The sequence below is a fragment of the Sciurus carolinensis genome, chromosome X (assembly GCF_902686445.1).
Source record: "Sciurus carolinensis chromosome X, mSciCar1.2, whole genome shotgun sequence".
NCBI classification, from domain to species: domain Eukaryota; kingdom Metazoa; phylum Chordata; class Mammalia; order Rodentia; family Sciuridae; genus Sciurus; species Sciurus carolinensis.
The window spans coordinates 25,458,865-25,474,093 of record NC_062232.1 but is presented as its reverse complement, the minus strand read 5'-3'; the positions used below and the strand labels follow the sequence as shown (position 1 = coordinate 25,474,093).

General features: G+C 34.3%; 1 protein-coding gene across 4 annotated transcripts in view; it reads left to right on the top strand.

Annotated features, from left to right (window-relative positions):
• The window catches only part of Dmd (dystrophin), a 2,099,091-nt gene that overhangs the window by 1,330,885 nt on the left and 752,977 nt on the right, over positions 1 to 15,229 (top strand). For all 4 annotated transcript variants that reach the window (XM_047536255.1, XM_047536256.1, XM_047536254.1 and 1 more), the window contains exon 48: positions 12,212 to 12,376. In XM_047536255.1, coding sequence (XP_047392211.1) covers positions 12,212 to 12,376 — 165 coding nt within the window. The remainder of the gene's footprint in view (positions 1 to 12,211; positions 12,377 to 15,229) is intronic.

Below are 15,229 nucleotides of genomic sequence, written 5' to 3'. Positions count from 1 at the left end.
AAGTCGTTTATTTGTTGATTTCTACTTCTTTTTTTGAATGCACCCCATGAAATAAATCTTCCTCGAAGTACTGCTTTCATAGTGTCCCAGAGATTTTGATATGATGTGTCTTTGTTCTCGTTTTCTTCTAAGAATTTTTTTATTTCCCTCCTGATGTCTTCTGTTATCCATTCATCGTATAATAGTGTATTATTTAGTCTCCAAGTATTGGAGAAGTTTCTGTTTTTTATTCTGTCATTTATTTCTAATTTCAATCCATTATGATCTGATAGAGTACAAGGTAGTATCTCTATCTTCTTGTATTTGCTAACAGTAGCTTTGTGGCATAAAATATGGTCTATTTTAGAGAAGGATCCATGTGCTGTTGAGAAGAAAGTGTATTCGTTCTTTGTTGGATGGTATATTCTATATATGTCTGTTAAGTCTAAATTGTTGATTGTGTTATTGAGATCTATGGTTTCTTTATTCAATTTTTGTTTGGACGATCTATCCAGTGGTGAGAGAGGTGTGTTAAAATCGCCTAGTATGATTGTGTTGTGGTCTATTTGAATTCTGTAATTGAGAAGGATTTGTTTGACATACGTGGATGAGCCAATGTTCGGGGCATAGATATTTATGATTGTTATGTCTTGCTGATTTATGCTTCCCTTAAGCAGCATGTAATGTCCTTCTTTATCCCTTCTGACTAGTTTTGGTTTGAAGTCCACATTATCTGAGATGAGGATGGATACTCCAGCTTTTTTGCTGTGTCCGTGTGCATGGTATGTTTTTCCCCATCCTTTCACCTTTAGTCTATGGGTATCTCTTTCTATGAGGTGAGTTTCTTGCAGGCAGCATATTGTTGGATTTTTCTTTTTAATCCAATCTGCCAGTCTGTGTCTTTTGATTGATGAATTCAGGCCATTAACATTCAGGGTTATTATTGTGATATGATTTGTATTCCCAGTCAATTGACTCATATTTGTTTTTGACATGATTTGGTTTCTCCTTTATTTGGCTATTCCTTTAGGCTAGCGCCTCCTGTTGCTGATTTGCATCATTGTTTTTCATCTCTTCCTCATGGAATATTTTGCTGAGAATGTTCTGTAATGCTGGCTTTCTTTTTGTAAATTCCTTTAGCTTTTGTTTATCATGGAAGGATCTTATTTCATCATCAAATTTGAAGGTAAGTTTTGCTGGGTATAAGATTCTTGGTTGGCATCCATTTTCTTTCAGGGCTTGGTAAATGTTGTTCCAGGCCCTTCTGGCTTTTAGGGTCTGGATTGAAAAATCTGCTGATATTCTTATTGGTTTCCCTCTGAATGTAATTTGATTCTTTTCTCTCGCAGCCTTTAAAATTCTGTCTTTATTTTGTATGTTAGGTATTTTCATAATAATGTGTCTTGGTGTGGGTCTGTTGTAATTTTGTATGTTTGGAGTTCTATAAGCCTCTTGTATTTGGTTTTCCATTTCATTCTTCAGATTTGGGAAATTTTCTGATATTATTTCATTGAATAGATTGTTCATTCCTTTGGTTTGTTTCTCTAAGCCTTCCTCAATCCCAATAATTCTTAAATTTGGCCTTTTCATGATATCCCATAATTCTTGTAGATTCTGTTCATGATTTCTTACCATCTTTTCTGTTTGACCAGCTTTGCTTTCGAGATTAAATAATTTGTCTTCAATGTCTGAGGTTCTGTCTTCCAGGTGCTCCATTCTATTGGTTATGTTTTCTATGGAGTTTTTAACTTGGTTTATTGTTTCCTTCATTTCAAGTATTTCAGTTTGGTTTTTTTTCAGTATCTCTAACTCTTTATTGAAATGATCTCTTGCTTCCCATATTTGGTCTTTTAACTGTTGATTGGTGCGATCATTTAATGCCTGCATTTGCTCTTTCATCTCCTCCTTCAATGCCTGCATTTGCTCTTTCATCTCCTCATTAGCTTCCCTGATCGTTTTAATTACGTACATTCTGAACTCCCTTTCTGACATTTCTTCTGCTGTGCTGTCATTGGGTTTTATTGATGTAGTATCTAGGTTTGTTTGGGACATTTTCTTCCCTTGTTTTCTCATATTGGTCAGTTGTCAGTGGGACCCTGAGATATTGCAGTTTTCCGCTATTGGCTTATAGTGTCCCGGTAGATTTCCAGTGTATCACCTCCCAGCCTTCTGTAGCCTGATGTCTTGGAGGAATCTGATAAAGCAGCGTATCCGAAGAAAACTGCCCCTAGCCCCCTACTGGTTCCACGATTTGGAACTGGCTCTGTGCTGAAATGCTCTCACTGTGGGCCTGCACCGTGCAGCTGGCCGTGTGGGAGGAGCTCACTGCCGGAGTGTGGAAGGCTACCTTGGGAAGACTCTAGCTGCCCTGCCCGGCTCCAATAAGCCACCTCTATCTGGGCCTGCCCCCCGGGCCAAGCTTTACCCAGTGGGCAGACTCACCCGTGGCTCTATTTCAGTCCGAGTCTCTCAATGCCTCCCCTTCTTAACTCCTGGGTTCTGGAGCGACAGGGGGTGCAGTCTCCCTCTAGGCCGCCATCTTGGATCGTCCCGAGAAGAGAGCCTGCAGCCGGAGTGGGCAGAGCCGCCTGAAGAGGTGTCTGGCTGCCCTGCCCTGATCCCAGAGGCTGTTTGCGGATCGAGGCTCTCCGTTGGTTTGGGGGCTTGTGGCTGGTTCTATGTAGAAAGTCTCTCACTGGGCGGTCAGCTCCGAGAGGCTAGCCTTGAACGGCACCTCCCACCGCAGGGGTCCAGACTACTTGGGGAAGTCTCTGGCTGCCCTGTCTGGACCCTGAATCTGCTTGCGTGCCAGAGTACGCTGAGCTGCACTGGCTCCGGGACTCGGAGCTTGTTCTGGTCAGAAAGGCTCTCACCAGCGGGCCAGTTCCGTTCCGAGAACCTGGAGAAGCTGGCTGTGTGGGCAGGGCCCACCGCCGGAGTGCGCAGGACTGCCTGTGGATGACTCTAGCTGCCCTGCCGGGCTCCGATAAGCCACCTCTGTCTGGGCCTGCCCCCCGGGCCGAGCTTTACCCAGTGGGCAGACTCACCCGTGGCTCTATTTCAGTCCGAGTCTCTCAATGCCTCCCCTTCTTAACTCCTGGGTTCTGGAGCGACAGGGGGTGCAGTCTCCCTCTAGGCCGCCATCTTGGATCCTATATATATATGTTTTGAGACAGGGTTTAAGTCACTAAATTGCTTAGGGCCTTGCTAAATTGCTGAGGCTGGTCGCAAACTTGTGATCCTGTTGCCTTAACCTCCTGAATTGCTGGAATTACAGGCATGTGCCACTGCATCTGGCCTAAGACGACTTTTTGCAATGTTGACTCGTTCTTTATCTGTCCTGTCCAGTATAGTTTGACTTTTAAGCATTAGAACTGTGATTGCAACTAAGGTACTTATTTTAAAATTGTATTTAATTTTTAAATTATATTAGATTTTTAAAATTTTTAGAGTTGAATTCATAGTCATCATTTTATTCAAAATGGCACCATGGCTAGCTGTATTACATGCTTACTGGTATCAAGAGATAGTTGCAGAGTCTCTAGCATTTTCCTTGATCTTAATTATTTCAGGAATGGACATAATGAACATACTCTGTTCTTTGTAAACTCTTTTATTCTGATTGATTTCTTCTTTTTTCTAAAAGGTCACCTTATTGGTGTGTTGGGGTTTTCCAATCCTTCTAATACATTTTAAATTACTTTAAATGGATATTCTAAAACTAAGGATATGTGATCATTTAGTGCATTTTCCCTTTCTGTTTCCTCTGCAGTATAATGGTTTATGTAAAAGTAAAAATAAGGAAATTATTTTTTAAATTCTATTTTTTAAAAAAGCTGATTTTAGCAGATATCTCAAAGTCTAAGTTAATATCAAGGTATTATAAGTGTTATGATTCCTACTTTGGAGATAATATTACACAGATGATAGCTTTGTTTTCTTTGAATTTTGGTCAAACAAAACAAATAAACAAAAATTAAAAACAATGTTTCTTAAGAATGTGTAGGAATTTTTGTCTGCACCAGCCAGACTTTTGCTAAGGTCCCTTTAGGCAAATAAGATCAAAGATTTCTGATGGGAGAGTGTAAGAGTAAAGTACCTCTTGTTTTCTTACTTTAAACTATGTATGGCTGGGAAGGAAGGAGAGAGAAAATATGGTGTTAATTTGTAAGAACACATTCTGTGGAATGTTTACATGCCATATAAAATTGCATTTTAACTTCTTTGTGAGTTTTATTGTTCTCAAGGTTTAAACAGTATGTGATCAAAATCACATTATGTAATAAAAAGTGTATGTGGGTAGGTGGGTAGTTAGGTAAGCGTAAATCCCTATAAATCCCATTTTAGAAGAAAAACAAGAACGATTGAAGTTTGGACAAATCAATTTCACCAATTTACTTCATTTGTCTAGTGCCTCTGGAACCATTATAGGGCTTGTTATCCAACTTTAGGGTAGGTTTGAATCAAGGTAAATGGTCAGAAAAACCATTTTCCTTGTACTATGTGTATTGTTAAGTATTTTAAAACCATGAAGTTAGTTGCTTATACTGCAAACTAAGAAATTAATGAACAAGAATACTGCTCGTGAACACCAAGGTTTATTGAAAAGCCAATATGGGTTTAGTGTGGTAATAAGGGCAGAGTACTCCAAGGACTACAAACCTATTTATTGTACATCAAATTTTACTGACTTTGAAATTTTCCTACAACTATTCACTTACCTCACTGTATATTATACATTTGAGATCTTTAGGAATAAGACAAATTCTCGGTGTGGCAATGGAGTGGTTATGCAATAAAACTAATATACACTGTGATTTGACACAGAATTCACTATTGATATTAGTATAATATTCACTATTATATTCACTTAAGCAATATATGAAACATAGATCTATAAACATTTTAAGTAAAATCATACTTTAAAAATGAAATTCATTTACTTTTAAAGTAAAATCCCAATAGCTAGCTATACCATTGGAGTGTGGCTGTCCTAAAAATTACTTGCAATTGTTTACTATAAAATTGTATATGGGTTTATAATTTTAAAATGTCTGGTGACATAGAACTATGATGCATTTTTTCAGTTTTATGTTAATTATTTTTTATCAAATTTTTGGAGGGAAAGAAAATAAATGACCTCCCAGTTAGGAATATTTTACCATGAGAATAGTTGTAAAACAATAACTGAACATGTATAGTCAGGTTTTTTTGCTATGTATACATGTCAATATGTAAAATATGCATAGAAAATGGAGGGTGTAATTTATGTATGATATATAACCTATTTTTAAATAATTAATATATCATGAATATTTTTATGTAATAGAATATTTTTTCATGATATGTTTTTAAATGGATGCAATTTATTCCATTATGTGAATATAATTTATTCTAATTGGGGGAATTTTATTTCAGTTTTTCATTAGTATAAGTGACAGAATTGAACATTCTTTATCATATGTTTCTATTTCTATCTCTGCTATTCCCTTAGGAAAATTCACGAAGTGAAATTTTAGCATTGAATGAAATGAATACATTTAAATTCCTAAAGTACTTTCATGCAGTCGTTTAAACTGAAATGTAAGAGATGCACAGAAAAGTATTCAGATCTTAAGAGTAAAAGTTGATGGATTTTCTAAATTTTGCATACCCATGCTACTACCTCTCAGATCAGGAATTAGAATATGGTACCCCATTAATATGTATGATTTTTATGTTTTGTATAACTGCTAAAATTTAAAAATTTAAGGAACTAGAACATTACCTCAGGGACACTTCTTGTGCCCCTTCTCAGTTATTAATCTCTTTTCAGCTACCACCCTCTCCTAAAGGTAAGCCCTCTTCTGACTTCTAACAACTAGGTTTGTCTGTTTGAAATTAATGTAAATAGGCTTATGTAGTATATGCCCTTCTGCTTAACTTTTTGGGTTCAACATTATTTTGTGAGATTATTCTATGCTGTTGTATGTACCATAGTCTGTTTATTTTTTCTCTGTACAGTGTTCTGTTGTGTGAGTATTCCACAGTTCATCCATTCTACTGTTAATGAACATATGAATGGCTGGGGAGATAGCTCAGTCAGTAGAGTACTTGCCTTGCAAACACAAGGCCCTGGGTTAGATCCCCAGCACCGGAAAAAAAAAAAAATGAACATATGAGTTGTATCTACTATAGGATTATTATGAATAATGCTGCATTTTAAATATACTTGGGAGTTTGGCTGCATCATAAATGTGTATGTTTGGTTTTGGAATTACCACAAAACAGTTTTCCAGAGTGATTATGTAATTCTCCTTCACCAGCAGTATATGAGAATAACACTTGTTCTATATGAAGAGTATGTATCTTTTAGTTTTTTTTCCTTTTAATCTTCCTAATGAATGTTAATTGGGTATCACATGTGTTTTAATTTAGAATCCCCTGATGATTAGTGCCATTTTTATATGCTCTTATGTGAAGTCTTAATTCAAACCTTTGACCCATTTAAAACTTAGTTGTTTTCTTTTCTTACAATTACAGGAATTATTTAGATATAAGGTCTTTGTCAAATATATGCATTGTGAATATCTTCTTCCAACTTAGGCCTTGCCTTTTTCTCTTAATAGTGTTTATTTATGAATAAAATTCAATTTATTTATCTTATTCTTTATGGCTAGTGCTTTATAGCTCTTATTTAAAACATAATTACCCTGAAAACATTAAGATAGTTTCTTATGTTTACTTTTGAAATTCTATTGTTTTACCTTTTACATTAAGGTCTAAAACAGTCTACAGTCAGGTGCAGTGGCATACACCTGTAATCCTGGCAGCTTGGGAGGCTGAGGCAGGAGAATCACAAGTTCAAATCCAGTCTCAGTAACTTAGCAAGGCCTTAAGCTACTTAGCAAGACTCTGTCTCAAAACAAAATATAAAAAGACTGGGGATGTGGCTCAGTAGTTAAGTACCCTGGTACAAAAATACCTGGTACAAAAAAATAAAAAAATAAAATTGTATACATATGATTTTTTGTGCATATGTTATAAAGTAAAAGTCATATTTTTTCAAATGAATATCTAATTAGTCTACTACTAATTGTTGGAAAGATCATCCTCTCATCACTTAACAAAAGTGGTATCATTGTAAATTAATTGACTATAGTCTTTTGTTCTCACATAAATGCATTGTAGATAAAATTGTAATAAACATTGATATCTGGTTGAAAACACATTCTTAAATTTTTTATTTGTTCTAATGAGTTATACATGACAGTAGAATACATTTATGCATTTTGATAAATTATTCATAAATAGAGTATAATTTCTCACTTTTCTGATTGCACATGTATGTTGTAGGATCACATGGGTCATGCAGTTTATATGTACATGAGGTAATAATGTCTTTTTCACTCTACTATCCTTCCTACCCCTTATCCCTTCCCCTCCCTTCACTCCCCTGTACTTAATATAAAGTAACTCTGTTCTTCCCTAGCACCCACCCATTCTTAAACTTTGTTATTCTCTAAGATTTCCCTGGATATTCTTGTTCCTTTACACTTCCATATAAATCTTAGAATTGGCATGTCAATTTCTGTTAAAAACTATCTGCTACAATTTTGGTTGTGATTGCATGAATTTATAGTTTATATGAAGAAAATTGATATCTTTACAATATTGGATCTTTAAATTCCAGTTTTCCAGTAGTTTCTCCATCTTTTTTCATTTATTGAAAGGTCTTTTTATATAGTAGACTATTGTCTTTTGTCTGATATATGTTACAGATATTACCAGTTGTCATGCATTTTAATTTGTTAATTAGCTTTGACTTCTATACGAACAATACAAATGTCATGTTTAATCATTTTTTCATATGCCTTTCTAAAGGGCTTCCAAACCCCAATATTTTATTCTAGTTCTGTTATTTTTATCCTTTTATAGTTGACACTTTAATCTTCCTATAATACTTTTGTGTAAGATATAAAGTACAATATTTAATTTCTGTTTATTTCTGAAATGGACACCTTTCTTTATCTTAATATTAAGACATCTACACATTTGAAATTAATATTCAGAAAATGAAAAAAAAGGAAGCTAATCTTGTGTGAAATTAGGTCAAGATTTGGTTAGATACTAAATTAACACATAAGGGAACTGAGTGTGTTTAATTGTTTTCTTTAACCATAGGGAACATGTTGTATGAAGAGCATGGCTCTAAACTTGAAAAGATTATTAGGAAAAAATGTGCAATTTTACTAGTCAAGGGCTTATATCTATATTTTATTGAGGATGAAGAGTAGTAAACATAAAAATAAATTAGTCTAAAATACATAGAAACTGACACAAAACTTATTCTTATTCCATATCAAAAATAACTCACATCTTTTAGTTTTGTCCATGGTCTGTATAAAATGTCATCAGTATTTAAAGACTGTTTCCAAAGAGGGGAGAAAATATGAAAGATATGTGTTAGGTCTTTATTCCCCCACTGCCACCATTCACTAAGTGATCTTGTCATAGGGAAATAACCCAAAGTATTTTTGACTGATAACTTTAGATATATCTTATGAATAATAATTCATTGTTAAAATATACAAAGTATGATTTCTCACCCATATTTTGTCATAAGAAAAAAAGCTAGAACTTTTTCTGAGTATATTAACTTATTTCTTTGCAATAGTGATACATGTACATTGTTCAATTTTTTCTACCACAGTCACCATCTGTTCTTCCTCACCAAGCATTGATAGTACTTCCAGAAATATATGTACATAATATTTTCCTAGAAGTCAGTGTCTTGGGTCAATGGTAATGTTTTCATGTATTTGATATACATTGCCAAACTGTTGTCCACAAGGGGTGCCCCAATATACACATCCCACCAATCATGTAGAAGAATGGTACTTTCTCACAGCCTTGGCAGCATAGCTTGTTTTCAGAGTTGGATGTTTGCCATTGTAATAGATGGAATTCTAATTTTCATTTCTCTGATTGTGACCAATGCTAAGCTTCTTTTCATGTAGTTTAAATCAATTTATATTTTTTCTATGAACTATCCTCATTTTTTGTCCAATTTCCTTTTGGATTACTGACCTTTTTCTTATTAAGTTGCATAAGCTCTTTTATGTTAGGAAAACTAGCACCTTATTTGAGATATAAATAATTATTGTTTTTTTGCAGTTTATTTGTTCTTTAACTTTACCTATGGCTTTCTTCATCATGCAGAATCTTCTGATTTTTATGTAGTCTACTTTACTATTATTTTGTCTGTTAATTAAAACTGTCAACTTGAGGGTAAAATTTATATTTTTATGCCATTGACAATTCTGAACATATACTGTTTCTTTCATTGAAAAAATAATCCTGAATTTGGAAATTTCCTTAAATTCAATGTATTTATTGTAGGTCCATCATGTGTGAGAACGTAGCTTATCCAGAAATGAAAGCTCAGCAAGGGAGGTCGATGTAAATAACAAACTAAACAATGTGAGGTAAATGTTACGATGCTGAAAAGCATAAGATCTGTGAGGATATACCTAATACCACATCATAATTAACTTAAAACAGTCTCATTATAATCTATCATGTCATTATTCCAGATACTAGTCAAATTTCATTCATTGCCCTGTTTTATGTTAGGAATCATTCTACCTCTCTAACCACAGAGAAATGGGCTGGAAGAATGGAAAAGAAACCAGCAATCTTAAATGTCATACAAATTTCTGTACTTACATATAAAGCCTAAGTGAAATGTGAACTATTTTATAATCAGATAAATGAAGTTCATAGCTCAGTTTTAGAGATTTTAGGAAAATATGATGGCTATTATCTCTAGTACCTTCCCAAACTAGAGGCTCTTAGATGCTGTTAGTTGAAACTATAAAATGCTTTTTACTTGTACTTGTGAGTAGAAAATGATCCCATAAAAATAAAATGTTTACTTACTCCCTTTCAAATGCCAGAAAAATAAGTTGAGGGCATTATTAGATTATGTATTACAGACATAGCATTACATTTGTGATATAACCTCTCTCTCTTTAACACACATCTAAATACACACAGTTCAGCACCATAGATACAGTTACAGATTTGAACTCATGAAACATAACTAGGTCTTTTTATCTATTACTAATCTATTTGGTTTCCTAGCAGCATACGAGTCATGCAAATCAGATACATCATTGTGATTCATTAGTTGTGGGCAAACATCCCTGAGCAGTTTGCTTCTTTTGTCCCGTCACTTAAACACAGAAAGGCTGCCAGGGATGAGAGTCAAGATGTGTGCAGGGCACCTTAAATAGGAATTACCACTTCAATTTCCCATCAATCTTATACACCATTTTAGTCACATAAATCCAAGACCTATGTCCCAACTCATGATTCCCCCAGTCCAGGTGCAATTCCAACTATAAAGGAGGGACCAAAGTGTTCCATTTATCTTAACATCAGTGTTTCCAAGAGAACAATGCTGTGGGAGCCTAAGGACAGTCCCAGGCTGACCTGCTTCAGCCTAACCTAGGTATTAACCTTTTGTTCATGTATTTATATGCCTTTTACACAATATATGTAAGTGTGTTCACATTAGATTTTTTTGCACTTGTTATTTATATATAATAAGATCTCATGTAAAATTCCTGCCCCTATAAATTAATTGATTGGTTATTTTGTCCATAAGTGCTTTTTTTACCCCACATTCTGGGATCCAATTAGAGAGTGTAATGTTCATTAGAGAGTTTTTTAAAAAAATAAGTGAGTGTTTCAATGTATGTTGTATTGTTTAGTATACTGGCATATTTATCTAGTAAATTAGATGCCAATGTATTATTATGCTTATCCAGATACTTTTAAAATGTTCTCTATTATTCATGTCATAATATTATTATATAATAGATGTATGTCAACATTTATATTACAATGTAATATATTTCTATTATTACAACAATATTATTAAGATCATAAAGAATTACCATTACTAGTTTACATTCTTTATTCCTGGGTACTGGTTTTAACCTTTGATATTCCAAAGATTCCAAAGAAAAACATTTTACTCTTGCTAATCCTGGCTCTTTATTTGCAGTTGAGCATGAGCAACAATTGCTAACATTTAACTTCATTGTGTTTCACTATTAGGCAGAGTATTGGGTTAAGCTATTTCCATAGATTACTTTATTCAGTCCTAAGAGTAATACTAAGTAGATACTATTATTGTCCCTAATTTACAAAAGAGGCATGAAGAATTAGAGAAAATTGGCTAAAATATTAGGCAAGAGCTAGAACCAGGATTTAAATTCAAGCAGCCTAATCCTAGATCCCACAATATGTAAACCTATATAATAGTCCTCCTAAACTATTTAACATTTTTTCAACCCCAATGTCATCATCTATGACTAAATAGTACCTTTATCAGAATGTCACTGGTTAGATTAAAGAATGCAATAGAAGTGAAACATTCAGGCATAATGCTTGCTATACATTAAGCTCTCAATAAAAGTTTCCTATAATCATTCTGTTATATTCTTCTTAATCCAAATATTATTTTTACTTTTTATCTGAATCATCTGCTTCTAGTTTACTTGCTTGCACTGGGGTTCATAAAAATTCTTACCTTACCAATTTTCCTTGTACATAAAGGATTTCCCTAATCCTTTTACTTTTCCTTAACTGAAAAGAAACTTATTAACAAATATAATGACATAAATGATTGCTATACAAACAAAAATTTTAGTTTGGTTTGCTTTCAAATTTTGGATGTTCTTTAAAATCAAATCACTCATTTGAGATTGTACTAATGGTGAATAACTTGACTTATTCATTTTTATAACTTCAAAGGCATTGTGCTTCGTATATAATTTACAGCCCACTATCTTGTTTAGTAAATGAGTAGATATGTGAAGAACGTACTTCTTTACTTTCATCATTTGGAGTTGGATATGCATTTGTGTAGATATGTCATTCAAATTTCCAGAAAAGCATTAATGTGCCTTACAGAATTGTGTAGTATTAGTGAATGATTTCTAATACATTAATTAAATCATACCATAATAAGTTAATATAATAAATGTAATGAATCAATATCATGCTGTTAAAATGCCCATTTGTATGTATATAAAATTTCATACTAAATTCCTTTTGAAAACATTTTTTGCCTATTATGCTTATACCATGAGAGTCATTTACCTTTCTAAATGTTTTTTCTTCTTCTTCTTCTTCTTCTTCTTCTTCTTCTTCTTCTTCTTCTTCTTCTTCTTCTTTTTAGGTTTCTAGAGCTTTACCTGAAAAACAAGGAGAACTTGAGGCTCACATAAAAGACCTTGGGCACCTTGAAGAACAGTTGAATCATTTGCTTCTGTGGCTGTCTCCTGTTAGGAATCAGTTGGAAATTTATAACCAACCAAATCAAACAGAACCATTTGACATTAAGGTAGGAATTTTTAATTTACATTTTGTTTTTTAGAAGAATGGTAAAATCTTTGAGTTAATTTTCTCATTCATTATCATTATTGTCATTGTTAAAGAAAAGAAATAGTACTTGTTAAAGCATGGTAAGGAGGACTTTATTCAGGATATCATGAAGCATACAGAAACCACTGAAATAGGATTTATTAGTAGGGGATTAAAATTGGACTCAGCTCTGAATACAGCATGGGAAAGTAAGTGATGCATAGCCCAGAAGTGGGTAGAGGATTGCTGGATGAAATTGACTAAAAAATAGCATTGGAAGTTAGGGGATATTCTGGCTAAACCAACCTAATGGGATACTTGCTGAAGTCAGTCCAGGGTGACCAAGCATAACCTTGGGGATGGTGGGGCACAAGGAAGCCCATCACATATGGAGAGTGATCAGATATTAAGGGTAAGGGTATCCAGTAAAGGGAGTGAGGAGTCTTTGCTAAACTGATTAAGCAGAGTTCTTTGCTAAAACTGGATCTCAGAAGAACATAAAGGCCTGGGAGAAGTTTCAGAAACTTTAATAAAGTTTGGTCAAGCAGAGAATTCTTGTCATTATCATCAATATTGGTATTATTTTGTTTCTTCCAACATTTAGCAGAAATGTCTTCTTTAAACTCATCACCAGAATGCCTACATCATATCCATTACTGTGATATATTTTCACCCCTGTTTCAATTTTACTTAGTACATTTCTATAGATTTCTTTATCCAAAATGGAGTTGCAATTCACAGTATCTAGACTGTGGAACCAACCTAGATGCCCTTCAATAGATGAATGGATAAAGAAACTGTGTTATATATACACAATGGAATATTATTCAGCCATAAAGAAGAATAAAATCATGGCATTTGGCAGATGGATGGAATTGGAGAATATCATGCTAAGTGAAATAAGCCAATCCCCAAAAACCAAAGGCCGAATGATTTCTCTGATAAGTGAATGATGATACATAATGGATTCAGTCTGATAGTCAAACTCATGAGTAACAATAGCTTATAAACAATAACAAATTAGTTAGTTTTTTCTTTAAATGTACAGAACAAATAGCAACATAGTCTGCATATTAATGGTATAGAGGAGATCTTACACCAATTTTTGGCTTTTGATGCCCAGGTCACCATGATCTTCAGTCATGCATGGTCACAAGGGGCAAGCTAGATGGGCACAAAGCACATAATCAGTTCAAAGAAGCCATCAGTCTTAGGATCCCTTTAGTTTTTCCATTTAGCTAGTACCTACTATCCTTAGGGATTTTCAATTAGGTCCCATTCACCTGTGCAACTATGTCTCATCAATACAAATTTTTCATTATTCATTAAGTAATCCCAGCCAGGCATGGTGATGCATGCCTGCAATCCCAGCAGCTCAGGAGGCTGAGGCAGGAGGATCACAAGGTCAAAGCCAGCCTCAGCAACTTAGCGGGGCCCTAAGCAACTTAGCAAGACACCATCTCAAAATAAAACATAAAAAGATAAAAAGACTGGGGATGTGGCTCAGTGGTGAAGCACCTCTGGGTTAAAGCCTTGGTACCAGGAAAAAAAAAAAGTCCCAACAAGGAAAAGTAGTGACTTGGTCTAATATATACAATAACCTCAGCCAGATTCTCAATTATTCTATATCCAGTATAAAGTACTTGATTTAATATTGCTAAGAGGAAAAGGCATAAGCCCTTTCCTTCCAACCAGAAATAGCATTTTGTAACTCACTGGTAAAAGCCTCTTCCTCTACTTTTAAATATAACCTTTGGTTAAAATATGCTACTTTATTATAAAATGAAATACATACTCAGTGCTAGCTATCTTCCTTCATGGAATATATTTAAGAGGGAGTATAACAAAATCCCCTGACAGAAATAGATCCTGTTGACTCAAGTAAAGTGACTTTAGTCTTTGTAGGTTTTCCCCAGAATGGTTCTCAAATATTGAAAGCCCACATCGGGTCTTTATTTGTCCATAATCCATAAGGTCTCTGCCAAATGGGTTCCTACAATTTTGGAGTGAAGATCATTCTTAAGTGTGATAATGAATTTTCTTTATCAAAGCTGAAAGTCACTGCTCTTGCTGCTATGTGTACTCTCGGAGTGTCATGATATTTGCCTCCTACAGCTTGGTCCAAATTGCAGAGGGAAGAGGCAGCTGCTTCTGTTCTTGCAGAAAAATCCTTGGCTTCAGTCCTCTGTGCATATTCTGAGTTTTCATCTCTGGAGTGATGTTTTCAAAAATATTCTTTCAGACTTTTTTTCTGCTAAGGCAAAAAAATTTTTAGAAACCCATAAAATCATATATTGATAACTTCAGAGTTTCTCCCAATAATTCTAAAACCTCTAGCTTATAGTGGACCTACATGAATAATTTAATAACTTACCTAGTTTTTTTATTCCTCTTTTTCCAGCTTCTATCTCTACTTCATGTCTAATAAATTTTTTGATTAAGACTACATAAGGTTATTATGCTTTATGATATGGAATTTTAGTCTTTACAGCCTGCTGGAACCCTTTGCTTAAGGAGAGTAAACTTTTTTCAATTAAAGAAACATGGGAAAATGGGTTTTTCTCTGCAAAACTTTAAACCACCAAAAACTAAAAATAAAGTTTTAGAGAGTTTAATGGGCATTTCCATTTTTTAGCACAGATAAAGAAAGTTCCCTTAAAATACATCTTAGAAATGAGTTAATATAAAGAAAGTAAAGGTACAAGCGGTGAGGGCATGGCTTCATTTTCTAAATTTACAGAAACTTTCTTTGTTTGGCTATGGCAGCCACAGCTACCTCTGAAGCAAAGGGCCGGAGGCCCTGCCATTCCAGTCATTTGTTTTCTCTAGTCAA